This window comes from Tigriopus californicus, chromosome 12 (genome assembly GCF_007210705.1).
Source record: "Tigriopus californicus strain San Diego chromosome 12, Tcal_SD_v2.1, whole genome shotgun sequence".
NCBI lineage: Eukaryota > Metazoa > Arthropoda > Copepoda > Harpacticoida > Harpacticidae > Tigriopus > Tigriopus californicus.
This window is the reverse complement of record NC_081451.1, coordinates 15,744,390-15,761,306: the sequence shown is the minus strand read 5'-3', so window position 1 is coordinate 15,761,306 and position 16,917 is coordinate 15,744,390. Positions and strand designations below refer to the sequence as shown.

General features: G+C 43.8%; 1 protein-coding gene across 4 annotated transcripts in view; it reads right to left on the bottom strand.

Annotated features, from left to right (window-relative positions):
• Nucleotides 1–3,154: 3,154 nt before the first annotated feature.
• LOC131891511 (methylcytosine dioxygenase TET-like) overlaps nt 3,155–16,917 on the bottom strand; it is a 36,244-nt gene continuing 22,481 nt past the window's right edge. For 3 of the 4 annotated variants that reach the window (XM_059241117.1, XM_059241118.1, XM_059241116.1), the window contains 8 exons: nt 10,544–10,609; nt 9,344–9,445; nt 6,950–7,456; nt 5,876–6,832; nt 5,449–5,802; nt 5,142–5,378; nt 4,914–5,077; nt 3,155–4,845 (listed from right to left, as the gene is read on the bottom strand). In XM_059241117.1, the coding sequence (XP_059097100.1) occupies nt 3,807–4,845; nt 4,914–5,077; nt 5,142–5,378; nt 5,449–5,802; nt 5,876–6,832; nt 6,950–7,456; nt 9,344–9,445; nt 10,544–10,609 (3,426 nt within the window). In that variant the 3' untranslated portion in view covers nt 3,155–3,806. The remainder of the gene's footprint in view (nt 4,846–4,913; nt 5,078–5,141; nt 5,379–5,448; nt 5,803–5,875; nt 6,833–6,949; nt 7,457–9,343; nt 9,446–10,543; nt 10,610–16,917) is intronic. The other variant, XM_059241119.1, reaches the window with a different exon arrangement.

The window sequence follows — 16,917 nt, the reverse complement described above, 5'->3', positions numbered from 1 at the left end:
TTGGAGTTGAAAGCAACTGCCACACATAACATTCAAATATCGCACAAAAAAATGACTCGACATCCGGACCATCATCACTTAACCATTTAGGATCAGAGTTCACATGAAATACAACTCCATCAGAGCTGAGAATGTGCGGAATCCAGGATTATTTTTTTGACCTTTTTTGTCTTGTGGGTCCTTATTCCCTTCCTTCTTAACTGGCTGTTCATTGCTCGGGACCTTTTCATTTACTTCTGTGCACCACAATCAGATGCAGGATTAAATCCTCAGCCAGAGGCTTTTAGCATTTTTTTTTTATTGTTTGGGGTTTTACTGGCTCTACTAACCGCTGCAAAAAATGTAATCCCGGCATATTCAAAATGAACGATTATGATTTGTCTAGCTATTGCCACTTCACCTATAACCAATATCTGGTCTACCAACCAATTGAATATATCAAATCCAACTCCCTTTTTTCCGGTTTGGGAAAGTCTGCAAAAAGGAGAGGTCGCAGTTAAGCTACGTACATCTGCCGCCATAGGTTTGATCCGACCCAAAATTATTTTGTGAACACGAGCACCTTCAGTAACAAAACAGCTTCAGAAGAGAGTCAATCTTTTAAAAGAAGAAAGGAGGCAGACATGAGAACATAAGACAAATTTAGCTTATTTTAAATACTCTTAGCTTCCATGAAACTGTTCATTTTCAAAGGTTATCCATTTTCATATCTTGGTTGCTGGGATTAGATCGTTTTTGTTTGTTCGTTAGGAGCCAGGCGACAAATTGATTGGTGCGATCCAAATAAAGGCTGTCCCAGTGAAGAGATATTCCCGTTGGTCAGTCATTTTTAACTGTTGCCCTCGTAGATCCAGCATCTCCCATACATGGTGTATTCCTTGAGTAATCTGTGAAATTGCTTATTTGACCACTTGGGCATTTCTGGCAAAATTGGATTTTAGAACGTCCGTTAAGCTATGTCGGTGTTCCTATAAAGAGCTACATCTTGTTACAAATTGCATACATTTGCTTAGTTCTGTCCCAAGAAAAGACTTCAATATAATTCGGGGAATAAATGTTTTAGTTTGCCTTCATGAGGGTGGATTACTCCAATATCTAAACCATTGGTTGCTGCAAGTACAACTAAATAACCTGTACAGCCTACTTCAAAAATGTTTGAATTCTCGCCTTCGATAGTAGGACTACTAAAGTTTGTTACCTATTGGCCAGAGGCCTTGGGATATTTCGCTAGAACTAAAAGTGAGGGTTGACATCACAGACCAGAAGTTTCCAAGTTTTTATGTCTCGGATAACTGTTTTGCAGCTAAATCCACAATCATAGACCGTGATTACGCTAATTGGAACAAAATTTACTCAAAAAATCAGGCTTTATTTTTGGCAACGTTTATTGGAATCATGGACGACGTTACACTGGACATATTTAACGCCGCCAAATGTACCCTAATAGTATAAGGGAAAATTTAGAAACCATTGAACTCAAGCTCCCGACCAGAAATTGAAAAAATCATGGTCACACTCTCCAAGCCAGGCAAATTTCCTCGCCATAAACATTCGTAATTATAGAGAGGAAGGTGGCTAGTTTTAAGCTGTAGCTTGAGGAAATCCTGTCTACCAGGATTTTTTTTCTATTGTTCAAGTTTTTCAGCTGTCCAAGTTAAGTTGAGGTAAACGGGTGATATAAGATGGAAGAACCATGAAATTTGACTTGTTAGAAAAAAAATTACGAGTGACAAGAATTCGTGTAAATTTCCAAAATATTTTTGATGTGAGTGGTTGCCAGAAACATCCAAGAACTCCTTGAAAGTGAATCAGATGTGTTTTATTAACTACAGAGCGAAAAAGGGGCCAACTACTACGCGATCCTGGAATTCCAATGCCAATCATCTTAAACTATAAACAACAATATACGTGAAAATCGGACTATACTGACTGGAAATGATCAGCAGTAACCTCTTAAACAGGATGGAGGATGAAAACCGATCCAAGGTAAGGCCTAACTCATCGTTTTAGCACCGTTTCCTAATGAGATCAAAGCCTACCGGGGTATACGGCGACAGTTTTATAGACCTCCCGTTAAATTGAGACCTCCATGTTGGAATAGAGGGGCATTTTGGCGAGTTCTTTCTCTTTTCCAACCAATAAAAGAACCCGCGGTCCTGAAGGTTTTCAAACGCATGCAAGTACAACAAAAATCGCCGAGAAGTGCTGAAAAGAAGAGAAGGAATGTGTTTTTTTTTCCATTATTTGTGCCATATTCATTTGAATCTGAGGTGCATTTGTCCAATTTTACCACAAATTGTGCCCAAAATTTGTGTATTCGAAAAGAAACTTCTAGCGAAGACAAACTCAGAGACGGAGAACCACATTGATAACCGACGTGTCCATGCACATAAGGGATTCGGAAATAAACGTTGTGATAATTGGCCACCCTGGTTGGGCGAGGTCAATCTTCCGACCTCTGGTACCCTAAACCAAAATGAAGGAAAAAATGGTTGAACCGGATGTACGGTACAGCAGGCGAGGTCAATCTTCCGACCTCTGGTACCCTAAACCAAAATGAAGGAAAAAATGGTTGAACTTTCCAAATTTTGCAATTACTTTTTTCTGGTCATTTTTGGTAGACTTTAAAAGCATGTCAAATATAGCTTGGTCGTTCATTGATCTGATTTAGCGTATAAAGCAAAAAAAATTTTGTAGTAATGAGCGACTAAAAATATTGATTGTTTAAATTCTGAAACTTGGTCCATTTCCTTTCTTGCAATATTTTGATCTTCTACCTTGTTAATCCGAGCGGTCTAAGAGACGGCGAGTCCTCTCCCCAGGTACCGTGGGTTCAAACCCCGAAGCTCTAAGTAAACCTTGTGAAGAGGTTGGGTAGTGTTTAACGCAGTTTCCTAGAGTGAGGAAGGTCCCTGGTTCCAATCTCCTCCCCGACCTTTCTACAAAATAAACTTTTAGACGCTAACCACATCCACACATGGAAAACCAAAACTGATCCCGGACATGAACCTGCCTAATGGAATTTGGAAGTGGACGATGTGATGGCTGGCTTTGCTGGCCGGGCGAGGCTAACCCCTCCAATCCTAGCACGCCAAACTAACAAAAAAACAAACAAAAAAACTTCAAACTTCGGGAAAAATGAAAACTATTGGTCTCATTTGACTTGACTGGATCTCCACGTTCCAAGCCAACAAAATAATGTTTATTTTCAACTTTGAACAATTTACCGCAATAATAATGCGGTAAGCGACACGGTTTTGACGTAATAATCTGAAGAGAAATCAAGATTGTTGGGCATGGCAGTTCTGGTTTCATTTGTATGATAGACTGAAGTTGCAGTAAACGTTGCTATGAGATAAGAGGGAAGCGGTCTTTGGTGGGTTCATGGAGAGCTCAAACTATTTAATTGAGTACAGGGGAGAGCGCGGGTAAGGAAGAAATTAAGATATTTTTTGTTTTCTCTTTCATGATCAGGGGGAAGAAACTGAAAGAAATTGATTTTTTTTTTTCGGTTACATAATCAGTGCAACAAGTCCTAATTCATATTTCATCAATGTACAAAGGTCATAATTGGGGGCAAGTAAGAGGGGGAGAAGAAGGGGCACTATTATGTATGTACACTTTAAACTAAACAAAGTGACTGTTAATCATTGGGGAAGGGAAAGTGTGGAAGTGATGCCAAAAATATGGTTTAATTTTCGTTGAGATCCACTCAAAACTGAGTTGAGTTTTTGAGATCGGACATGATGGCGACACTGACTAAAGAGCCTTAAGGCAGCGTCATGAAGAAAAAGTGCGGACAGGTGTTACTGGTGGCGGTTTTTTGAGGGGGACACAGACTCAGTGCCCTGTCGACCACCCAAGAAAGAGAGATCAGGTTTGCGGATGTCATCAAAACAGAGATCATTGGCATTGGAAATGGTTTGAACTTCATCAGGGAACTCGAAACCATCCTCCTTCATCCTCTGAAGTTTCCTGGCCGTAGGGACAAAGTGTCCTTCCTTCCAAGCCTCATAATCACGGAGGTTCTTCTCCAAAGCCTTTTCTTTGCATTCCTCCCACCCGTGTTTAGGTAGGATGAGTGACTTGTGTTGGTAGAAGACCAGACCAATCCTGGTTGGGTTGTAACGGTCTGGATTTTTTAGGGCTGTGGTGGCGTGCAACTCGTGTTTGGCGCATTCAAAAAGGACTGACCCATGAGTAAGGGCAATTGCAAGACCACCAATATTTGGGTCTTGAAAGTTCTCTTCAGATGTTGTGTGATACAAGTTGAACTTAGGCTTGGAAGGCTCTTCTTTGATATTCTGATGTTGAGGCAAATGCATTTGTTGTTGTTGTTGTTGTTGTTGTTGATGATGGTGAAATTGCTCCCTTTGAGGGTATTTATTGGGCTGCTGCTCTGAAGGGAACTGATTGAAGGTAGGGTATAAGAGCGACATATTTGAGTTGTTGTGCGCTTTGGGTGGGCTGCAAGGGTCTGTAGGAACACCCATAATCTCTTCCGCCCCATCGGTTTGGGGAATAGTCGTGTCCCAGGAGGCATTGGGAAACGTATTTGGACCGTAGGGATAGTCTTGAGCCATTATGTCGTACATCCAATCTGCAGTGAAGCTATAACTGTCTGATGGATAGAAGGACGGAGCAGTCTCCGGATAAGGATCATTTTCAAGGGCTTTGATGGATTTTTCTGATTTGGACTTCTTTTTGGGCTGGCTTAGAGGATTGAAAGGTGTTCCATTCTTTTTTGACTTGAACCATTCGTCAAGAAACCTCTTGCGATCCCCCTTGACTTGGTTGCTTCTTCGCTTTGGAGGGGCTTCGCGGGTGTATGTTATCCTCTCGAATCTGCAAAGAAAAACGTGAGGTGAAAATCCTTGCACTTGAATGGCAATATAAATGAAAAAAATCTTTACTTCTCCAGAACTTCCAACGATCCATTACGGATCTTTTCTAGTTGTGCTTCTTGAGAGCCAAACTCATCCGTCGATTCAGGAGCATAATAAGACAATACATGAAGTTGTTCATCATTAGGTTTGACACCCATAACTCTGTTCTCAGGTTTGGTGAGCGTAACTACCTGTAAGATACCGAATGATCTGAATAACTATTTCATAGGGATGTTAAAAACACAATGGACTTACCACGGTGCAACCTGCATTCATGTTGTGAACATCCTTGTGGGCGTGAGCACAGAAGTCCACAACCGATGTCACCCCCGAAAATGGACGGCCAGGACCTGTGCCAATTCGGCAATCTTGGGCCTCGTCTGAGAATGCCACCTGGTTATTGTATGAATCCGGAGCAACGGCTTGATATAGTGGGGCCAGTTCTGTCGCCATGGTCTGTAAATTGTCTTCCAATTCCTTCTCGTCTGCAGCCTGGAAAATGTGTCACATGATCTTTAACTGAATGCTTGGGGGGGAATTGGATGCCAATCCTAAAACTCACGTTTGACTTCTGGTTGAGTTTGAACTTGTTCACATCCTGACTTTTGGCGTATTTGCACATATTGTAGAACAAGGACCAGCTACACCCAAACGAAAAACTGGCACCTGCTTTTTGACTATCCGTCCCTTGGCAAACGCAAGTGTTGGGTTTATTTGTTCCACATTGTCTTTGTGTATCCTTGCCAAAATTGGCCAGTTTATGTCGGAGATTGTCATACGAATAGTCAGCCAAGTCCCCACGAACGCCTTCCCAAGCCACTATGGACACAACAATCCATGAGTTCCGACACGTATGGCCATTGCGATATTTTGTAACAATAAGTAGTTTTTCTTCCTCGCTAGATCGGCGAATGACCTGTGGAGAATGACATTAGCGTGATCAAGGTATAATGCCAATCTATCCGAATTTGTCCCTTCGCAGTACTTACGTATTTCGCTATGGGGCAGCCAAGCTGAGTTTTGCCTTCTTTCGAGCAATATCTTGCTTTCTCTATTCGTATGGCTTTGCCTTGATAACCCGTTCTGGCCTCAAAGCCCGCTCTGAGTTCTCTAATGTTTTGAGAGACACCTAAATGTGTGTAGTAGGGACCAGTATCCAATCCATGCTCCAACTTGCATTCACATGGCGGGGATTCGTCTTTCAAGTTTGCTCGGACTTTTTCTTTGGCCGCCTGTTGTTTGTCTGTGTTCTCAGGCCGAGAAATACTTTTGGTTCTATTGTTGATTGAGGTAGAATTATTTTGGGGTGAAACATGGACACTACCACTGTTGTATGTCTGACGAGGAGTATTCTCTTCTGGTGTGTGCCCAATGGACCGTTTTTGATCAGATGTAGGCGGGGCTGCAGGGATCCTACCAAAGCCAGACTGAAGCGTTCTCGACAGGTCAGATGGCCATTCTTGTTGAGGAATTAATGGGGCCAGGACCTCTGGAGAAGGCAGTCTTGGAGTCGGTGGCATCTCAGCAGCGCTACAGGCTAAAAAAGACGGCGGTCCAGGAGTGGGGAGGGGCAAAACCGGTCTGTCTGGTGGTCCGCTTCGAAGTCCCATTATGGATGGCAAGGGAGGCAGATAGCGGTGAAGCTCTGTTGTCGAGTCGGGGCTGCTATGACCGTTGTAGTGATGGGGGCGTGAGGTGGTATGTATGGGCGGGTCCGTCCCTAGGTTCAAGCCTGGATACCCTCCGGAGAGAGGATAGTTATTATAGCTGGGTAAGCTGCTCCCCGAGGTGGGACGGGGTGGGTATCCAGGCGGCGAGTTTCCCGACTGATGCAGCTGTTGGTGGGCAGCTGCCGCAGAATATGGAGTGGGAGGACCTCGCGGCGAAGGGTGCGATCGGAGGGCGGGATGAGGTGCCGTATTCACGGCCAAATTGTATCCCAGAGCCTACCAATATGAAAATGAGGTTTTTAGATTCACTCTGAATTATGTTCAAATCTGAATTCAGACAATGATCTTCCTCAAAATTAGGAAATAAGATATTCGAATAATTTGAATGCTTACGGTGGCTCCTGGTGGCGGATTGCCATTAAGGCCGAGGAAAGTACCGCCTCCACTGTTAAGATTGGGACTAGGAAGTGAAGAGGCCTCCATGGCGTAGCTTCCGTTGGATGGGACACGACCACCTCCACCCGGTGCATTACTTAGAGAGGGCGAAGGTCGGTGGAAGGCCTGTTCAAAGAATGACGAACCACTGGCACCTCCATTGGATTGTTGAAAGTCCAAGGAGGTCATTCGTGGGGGAGCCATGGGATAGTGTTGTTGCTGCCACTGCTGGGTGGCTGGGTCAATCCCCGAGGACGACGGAGGGTTGGAGGGCGTGTTCTGACTGGCCGTCCCCCAAGAGGAAGAAGTATGGGTATGGCTGCTGTCCATAAATGGGGCTGACACGCCAACTCCGCCTCCTCCTCCTCCTCCTCCTACACCACTTCCGCCACCACTTCCTGCAGTACTCGTAAATGGGCTTGAACCCGTTGGAGTGGATGTGGAACTTGAATTGGTTGACGTTTGCTGCAAATAAAACGAAAACAAGAAACATAAAAAAGTGGGTTTTAATTGCTTCATTCACAAGCCTTTTTCAGATTTAGTGTCAAGATGTAGGAACCTGAAAGTTGTTTTCAAGAATTACATCCAAATACACTATCAATTTAAGGGCCTTATCCAGGCTACTTTTCTGACTAATCCGCAGGCACAACTCTACCTTTAATTGTCAAATATTTTATGACCTTTTGGAGAATATTTTCAGAATTGTAATTTGCATTTCTTCATAATGACTCGGCTTCAATATTCAAAACTTTGCTTGTGGGAAAAGAATAACTATCTTTACATTTCTAGAAACAAATTGCTTTATTGTTGCGGGAAATGATTCAAATATTCGATTATTCAGGGATTGATCGTCGATAACTTTTTCTCATTCTAATAGAGTTGAGAGAATAAAATGAAATGATGTCGTCTTATCGAATATGGCCAAATTAGTTTCTACCGGTCAATCATCGTTATCTCGAGTCATTGATTTCGAGGAGGAGGATTTCTGATTAGGTATGCGAGGAATGATAACGGACTTGAAAACAATGTGCCAATTTTTCATAAAGTTATTTAAAAGGAGAAAAGTGCGGAGCAATGAAAAAGAATGTTTTGTTTTCAGAACCACGCGCTAACCAAGTCCTGCTGCAATCAACATCAAGCTTGACTCAAATAAAGATCGGAGGGAAAAGGGACATTTTATGACTCTGGACCTTGAAGCAGCATTTTAAGGAAAGTGATTGATGTTCTAGTTCGTCAAATGACAACGGAAACACAAATATAAGGGGGATCCAAACGACTCACAGAAATGTCTCCTTGGTTGGCAGTGTCTATAATTCAGTATCAGAAAAACGATGTGCAATGATTTTACCCTGAAGGCAGAAGTCATAATTACGGCTGGAATGGAAGAAAATAAGAGAGGTGGGAAGAGGGTGTCCGAGAATAACGATCTTAGCACCCTCTTGAGGTATGAGAAATTCAGGATGAATGACATTTTCATCACTTGAACAATTACCAGAACAGGAAAGTGAAAATTGCTGAAGAAGTATTATGTCCATCCTCTGACTGAAATTTGAAATTGGATTCAACAATATCCGTAGCTTTTTGATTAATCCTGGAACAATTCAAGTCCCTTTGATTAGCATCTATTAGTGCACCCTTTGCAATTGGCGGCTTTTTCCTCAACGTTTTAAGCAACCGATTATTTGAGTTTGTTGTAATGGGATGTGAATTCCAGGCTTTCCGGGGATCCTTCATCTCGTGAAGTTTCCAACGACCGGAAGAACGCATTTTCGATCAAGCATTCCGAAGTCAAAAGCGGTGCCGCTGACCATCTGGCTTATTTCCATCTCAGGACTGTGGACCACAGAAGCTTCAGGCATGTTCAGGTACTACTGCATAGGTGGCAAGTGGTAGTGTAGTAGCCCTCTGGTAGCGGCTCTGTGTCTTGAGAACACACAGGAATCGCATGCATTCATCAGGATGATCATGTTGGCTGTAGGACAGGGTGACTCGATCTCATGCCATGACCACTGAGTATTGTCATGAAAAGCAGAGACCAGGGGTGTTTCTTTCAAACCCTCTGAAGGCATGATCCACCCAGTTCGTATCTGGATTTGCCGCCATAGAATTGCGGATTCATCCCCCAGAATGCAAGCAGTGAGGTGTTGAACAAAGTAAATCGTGTGTCATGTCATGCCACTTCCCACAGAGAAACATCAGGATGGAAATGGGCAGCAAAGTGCGCTTGGCATCTTTGTTCACACTCATATTTGATCCATTTTAGAAGTATTTTGATGCTATGATCTTTGCATGTACTCAAGACATCTGATGGCGGATGTGATCAAACTAAGGTCAACCAACGTGTAAACTTACCAAGTTATTTTCTGGTCTGGGCGTTTCTTGTACTGTGGGCGCTTCAGCACGAGATGTTGGGACTGCGGCAGCTGCAGCTGCAGCTTTGGACCCACGGCCACGCTGAAACAAAAACAAACGAAATTGAGACACTTGGCCAAGGACAACAGTCTTAAGTCAAACCAAAGTGTTCCCCTCACCTCCCACATTCCATTCCACCAAAACGACGCCATAGTACTTTTAGAAATTAATGCAATATACCAGTTTGACTTGGCACACTTGATTTGCAACCAAAGGGAGCCTTGCTGAACCTCCCCTTTATCTCAAGATGAGACTTTAAAAAGCTGCCATATATTCACTACCTCTACCTTGCAATGGATTCAGGGAACAGGGCTCGTTACACCATACTTCAAAACTGTTCAATTCCCACTTCTGTTTATCTCTTTGCTATTAATGGCAACCCATTTTTTGTCATCTCATCCGCTGGCCACCTTCCTCCATAACACACCCATTTTGTGGGTCTTCTTATACGTGCCAGATTAGCTTCTTGTCATAAAAATCTATCCCTGAAAGGCCAGGAGCAGCCCCAAGCCAGTGAGCACTTGAATGCCAGGCAGAGGCTGCCGCTCAGGCAGTCTGGGATGAGTTGCTCGCGAGCGTTCATCTGTTAGCTGTTGGCTGAGAGAAGCTTGGCTGCCATAGCAACCCTGTCCGCCAAGTGCTAGTACACCCCATAAACAGCTGGTGGAGTAGCTTCCAGCTTTCTGTCTTCTGGGGGTTGGGGATGTGGACGACAGGGTTGAGTTTCAGGGTGCACTCTGTGACTACTATATGTACATTGATTGGTGCCACTTGCGCTTTGGAATAGTTTTTTTAATGCTCATGACTGAAGTAACACCTCTTCCTAAGATATGTAGGAACGGAGTAATGCTTTGTCTTGCAGATTCGTAATGGTTGTATTTTATTGCTACTTGGGTACGGCAGCAACCCTGGATTTATGGGTGAGCTAACTGCACTTTATCCCCCAAAAGAATTTCGATTTGGAGAATTTATGACTTTATGTCAAATTCCGGAGCTCGAAAAATAACCCGCGACCAAAAAATTGGCATTAGTTACGTTTCTTTCTCTGCCTGTTTTGATATGAGCAATATTGGAAGCCTTACATGACGGAGAATTAACGTAGGGTATGATCTTAAATATAACAGCAAATCAAGTACTTACTTTTACCTTCGCTACGGGGGCACCAAACTCAGAGTTGAAGCTGCCATTTGCATTTTTGGAGCGAGGCTGGAATGAACAAGAGAGAAACATATTATGCCCAACTTCGTGCCTTTTTATAATCTGGTTTCTGAGGAAAAAAACAGTCAATCAGGTCAGTCTTTGTCAATAAAAATCAGGCTGGATGGATTTAAATACACGTATAATGCCTCATCGGCATGGGAGATCACGTGCTCACACCCTTCAAGAGTGGGTAATGCAAATAGGGGCCAACAATTCTCAGAGGGATTTAATCCGGCGATATTGAATTGACACCATCAAACCATGGCGTTCTCATTGAATTTGAAAAGATTCCCAATCTGATTTAGAGTGCCATTAATGTCTATTAATGTAGTCTTGGTCACCTTGAGAATTGGACATTTTTCTTCCAAATCGGACCTCACCATTCAATCTATGTATGCAGACATTGCTTCGCAGGGAACTTTACCCGATCAAAACCCACAAACGTTGAAAACACTCAGCAACACGAAAAGACACGTCACCACTTGGACAGTGTACTTTGAAATGAGGACTTTGAAACTACCCCTGACTTCTTCAGGGCTAAATGAGAATTTAAGAAATTTAGGTTGAAAAAAATAATGTCTTGATGTTTTATTCCCTTTTTCAAAATCTTGGACAATTCTGGTGCTCGATGTACGTACGCAGTTTCATACAATGAACAAGAGAAGATTGAAGGAGGCATTGAGGATCTCTCTCGTTCCTCAGCTTCAAGTGCTATTGTGAATATGATGAGGATGTCTTGCTGGGATCGCGCTGTCAGACTTTTTTGGTTCAAGGGTCATTTTTCAACAAGAAAACATTGAACGCTCGACCAAATTTGGACGACGACCCAAGATGAGATCAAGATGGTTTATGAGGACACGATCAATTTTAACATTTTTTCTCCTTATTTACAAGCAACTGTTTTTTTCATCTGTTTCATCTGCAGCCTGAGGTGTGAATAGAACTTGCTTTCATAACTTTGTGAGAACTTTTGATGCCTTTTCGTAGTCGACCCCACTGGCTAAAATGTAATGTGGATTCCCGAATCATGCTTAATGCAACGCAGTGTGCTTCAAGGGATCATGTTAGCTCCCACAGTGTCTAAAACTGGGAAGAACCCAACGGTCAATCTATTAAAACATTATCCTTTCTGCTTTATGAGCACGCAGTTTTTTTTTTTTGTATCCCGAGCCTCGCTTTTTTTGATAAAAATTTCCCATGCATTGTTCGGGGATGAAAGACGGAAAAATCATTTATAATCCTCGACTATATGCCAGATTAGTGAGCTTGGAAATGCCAGGCATCCATCAGGGACGCCTTTGTGAATGTTTTATCACAATCCATTGATTGGCTAACTGAGCACCGAGAAACATATGTGCTCGGTTCAGGCGTCCCTGTTTAATGATGCACACAATGAAGGGAAAAAAATCACTTAGAGTAACGAACCAATATGCACGCACACACATATTTTAAGGGTGCAGTTTTTTTTTCGTTGAAAAGAGCTTGATTTCAACCAGAATTCATGGTCCTCTGAAACCAAAGCGTTGACCCAGAACAATTGTTGTTGCCCCCTAAAATGTGGGAACGATGTTTCTAAATCCAAACATCCAAGTTATGGGATACTTCTTTATGAAGTGGATACTCCTTGTGCCCTGGTTTCATTCAAAAAGTGTTTCTCTGCTTCTTTCTATAAACTCCCTATTTTCATGCCAGGAAAAACAACTGAGAATAACGGCAGAACTCGTTAACGACTGGAGAGGAAAAGTCGGTGAACTTTACTGTCCGCGCTAAAAATCGATACTTCCTGGCTTTATTACTGCCACTCATACAACTCCATAGACCGCACGTTTAGTGAAGTGGTCAACTGCAGGCGAAAAAACGCCAGGTGCATTGGGATAGTGTGTTACTGAAGAGACAAAGGAGGCTCCAAATTCAAACATGAATCTAGCGTCAACAATTTTGAGAATGATCCAAATTGTGAATGCACTTGCAGCTCCGCCAGAGGTCTATTGATTTTACAATTCCATTCATCTAATAAATTGTCATTGTGTGACGACCCAGGAGGCAGGTTGGAAACTCGGAATTACTCATCAACTCTAATATTGCTGTGTGGTAAAAGCTCGTGGGGAATGTTTACCAAAGATGACGTTGCCATGTTGAACAACAAATTGGATCACACACCGAGACACAGGCCACCTTTTTGAAAAGAAGTAAAAAAACATGTCACTGCAAGGAAATGAAAGCCTCATGCCATGTTTATCCTAAAGTTTATGGAAGTTTATGGCATCCATTGGAAGAAGCCCTATAAAGCGGGTGCCGTCCGGGGGATTTTATGTCCACTTCGCGGAAAGGGGAGTCGTTTTCGTTTTTCTCTGGCGGTTGGTGGTGTTTCCAGGGTTTTGTGAGGAGATTAAGTCAACTACAGATGATGATTTTTGGTCCAATATCTAGGATTGACGCGAACCGCCAAGGAGGGGGAGGAGATTGGGATCCTTTGAAAAAAGGAAGCTCCTTCTCTTCAGTCATTGATTTAACAATCTTCATTTATGACATGACATTCTCACTCAATTGGAAAGAGTCGATAAGCTTACACCATAACGATAGGGCGAGGGGGGTTCTCTGTCAACTTTTATCTGGTTTTAAGTCAGGCGCACATTCAAAAAGAAACACGGATTTGTTTTCTAGACTGAACCTAACCAAGGTTAGCTTTTAAAGAGGACCCACTGTTCCAAAGTTAGCAACACCTGTTTGTCTGTGATAAAAAGAGAGGTAACAAAATAAGCCACCCGTTGGTTGGGTGGAGTCCAAGGTCCTCGTTTATGATGTCTTTCAAGTTGCATTGGGCATGGAAAGTGAAAGCTGGACCCCTTCCTTCCGTTGGTGCCGGCAACAACCTTCACCCCATTCCCACTTGTTGGATTCCGACCTTGGCGAATTCCATTGTAATATGGGATTGGGGTGAGGGAGGAGATGGGAGGCAGGTCCCTCTCTGTTTTGACAACACCACCAGGAGGGTGATCATCCCCATCACCATAGAGTGCTCGTGTTCCAGTGTGTGTTCATTGGATAGCCCCTCTTGTCTTCAACCCTATTCCTCGGCTTCCCCCTCTACCTCATCATTTTCTACTTTTTCTTTTGCCCTCCCCCAAATGATCCGGACACCCTCCATGTTCATACAGAGCAATCCCTTCCCCTTCAGCAGACAATATTCAAACAAGGGGGGTCCTGTAAGGCCCTCCCCTCATTTGCTGGCCCTGACCCTGGTCAGAGGTTGTCTCTAAATGGCGACCCAAAGCCACGGACACCCTTGTAGACCCTCGTACCACATGCTCAGACACAATGGCCCGACCTGGGTGAAAAGGGACATTTAAATCAGTTCCCCTTCAACTCTATTGAATGTCAATGTCTATGGGAGGGGGAGTTCACAGGGTTGTTGAAGGATATTGGACGGATGCGCTTTTGGGAGGAAGCGGGAATAGTAGTGGTGTGGTGTGGTGTGGGGGGGGAGTTGATTTTTTCACCTGATAGTCCCCGGGTGTGGGTTGATCTGGATTAAGTCGGGTGAAAGGATGAATGGGGTGAGTTCCTGGCTTGTCACCCAATTGGTCAGATTGCTGATGATGACAATGACTCAATTAGCCGCATAATGGCCATGATAGGTGGAAATCGGGATTTATACAAGTGTTTGTACTATTGCAGGACTTTCACTCTTGAATGTTTTAGTACTTGTGCTCCTGCACGGTCCAAAGTCATCTCAGGACGAGTCCAAGTTCTCAGTTTCTAAGTAGGGGAAGCACATTGAGCGGCAAGAGAACAGCTTTCATCCGGGAAGCCGAGAGAGAAAGCAGGAGAGAGGGTGAGAGGGTGAAAGGGAGGAAGGAGTGTAGGGAGGAAGGGAAAGGGGTGCATTCTAAACTACTACAACATTCAAAACCACAGATAAAACAAGGGTTGGTATCCCCATCCTCCAATCTCCGGGAAAAATGAGGGGAACTTCGGAAAAAAGATTTCACTCGGGAGGGGAATCCCGAATCCGGCCCTAAGTTGGCCGTGGCATTCAACAGGGTGAAGGAGACCGAGCTCTCGGAGGGTGGAGGGGGGAACGATTGACAAATTAATAAGTGTTGTGTCGCCCGGAGGGTTAGTGATCTCGGGAACATGTTCTCGACACCTTGCCATGACCTTCAAGCCAAAATGTTGTCTGAACAAGTGTCTGTAGGAATTCTGGGGATTGACCAGGAATCGCCCCCAACCCTCACAATGAGCGTATTATGGTCCAAGAGAGCTGGGATGACAATGGCGAGTGAGGAGAGACCCCTTGACCCCTGGGTGGCTTCGTAGTCAGGTCGCCGCAATATTGGGATCACGTGTCAAAGGTTTGACGCTTGTAGGGGCATAAACCTAGGAAACATGACCCTAAAGTTAATTTTTTTTTCTGCGGCAGCCCACCACCACTCCCTCTCCCTGATCTGATTGATGTGCCTCGGCCATAAACGCACATAGTGCATGAAATGATGAATGAGGGACCAAAGCACCTCATTTACCAACATAACAAGGTGGTGTCTGACTAGAAATGAAAACTCAACAAAGTGCATGAGCACGAGATTGTAAAAGCTTTTTTTTTCCACGACGTCTTCTCCTATCATCATCCTCTCGTGGCTTTCCTTGTTTTTCTGGTTTCTCGAAAAACTTTCTTTTCCATTGTGGATCGATCCACGCTTCCAAATGACTTGGATGTTGATGACTCATCCCTGTTCCTTTCTTTTGGAGCTGGCCATGTTGGTATGAAGTGCCTGCTTGAAGTGGACTGCCAAATGTGTGGAGGTCCTCTTGGAATCCCATTTCCAACTTCCAGAAATGCTGGTTGTTTCCACCACATCTGTGGTTCATCCCCGAATGGAACACATTTTAACACAAAGGAAACTAATTTTTCGAGCGGCTTTCTTCCCATGGAACCAACCCAAACTTAGCCGAGCTTTTCTCGCCCTCTAATTACCGGAGCTTCTCGATGGGTGCAGCTGCCAAAAACATGAACCCGCAACTATATTATCAATCATATCGATCAAGCTTCAAATCGAACTAGAACTGCCAGTCCACCAAATTAGCCCAAACTGAGCACTGCTTTGGCGATCATATTTCCACGCTGAAACGTGAAAAACATTCTCCGACATGGCATCCCTTCCAGCTCGATATTTATTCCGAAATCGAGTTTAAAGACTGACAAAATGGATTTTCTCATCACAGAAGCAGACATTCAGGCTGAACTCTCTCGTATTCTACATGCATCTCAATGTACGAACTAGCTCTCAAGAGCACACAGCTTGCCACACATCCACACGGTAACCAAACTGTTCCACACATACATTCATCGATGTTGGGGTGCAGGAGTAGATTTTTCCGCTTTCAGCCCGCTTCCAATGGACAAAGGACCAGATCTAAGGCCGTGCAGACCGATCTATGAATGAGCTAACATTCTTCTTTGTTGCTTCACCCATGAGCTTTAGGCTGGCAGCCAAACTCAACTCACCCTGCAACTCCCTCTCCTTCTCTTCTCCTTTCTTTCTTCGTTCGTTCTCGTGTTCTCTGAAACTACCCTGTCGAACGAATTCGACTAAAGCTCCGATATGGAAGGAAAGTTCCTATTTTTTGTGCATCGCACTTTTTCAGTTGAACAAACTCTGATCGGAGCCAGTATTCAAAGAATCTCATCCTAACAGTGATTAACAGTATCAATCAAAAATTTCAAAACATTAAACTACATGTTGCCTGCATGTCTAGATGGCACATGGAATCGGGCCATGAGTTCGTTTTGCTCTACTATCAGCTCCTACATGGATAGAGCGCTTTACATGAATCCAGACCTGTCAAGCTAGCACACTAGATCGAACAGAGAGCCGTCGTCATAGTTGCCACTAGTACACTTTATACAGCAACCCCTAGAGGGTAGGTTTTCCTGCTTCTCGGATCCGATTGGAGAAGGAAGCTTGTCAGCCTCATGGGTCTGTAGTGTGGATGGTGCCTGTTCCTGCCAGATATGTTCTCTACAACTACTACTACAACTACTGGTCACAGACACACGCATTCAGCTCCAAGAGCTTCAGTGTCCGGAGCGTTTTCGCCTCCCTCCATGGGATTACTGGATGGAGCAGTTTGTTTCTGGCAGGGCTTTGTTGGTCCTTCTTGAGATTGCTTTCACAACCAGAACTGGACTGGACACTTCTTCTCCGTCTTCGCGAGATGTGTTTTGGGCCGTCCAAGAGGGATGCGATTAAAAATTCCGTTCTAAACAAGTTCATTGGCATTTGAGTGCGAAATGAGCCGAGCGTAACTAGCAA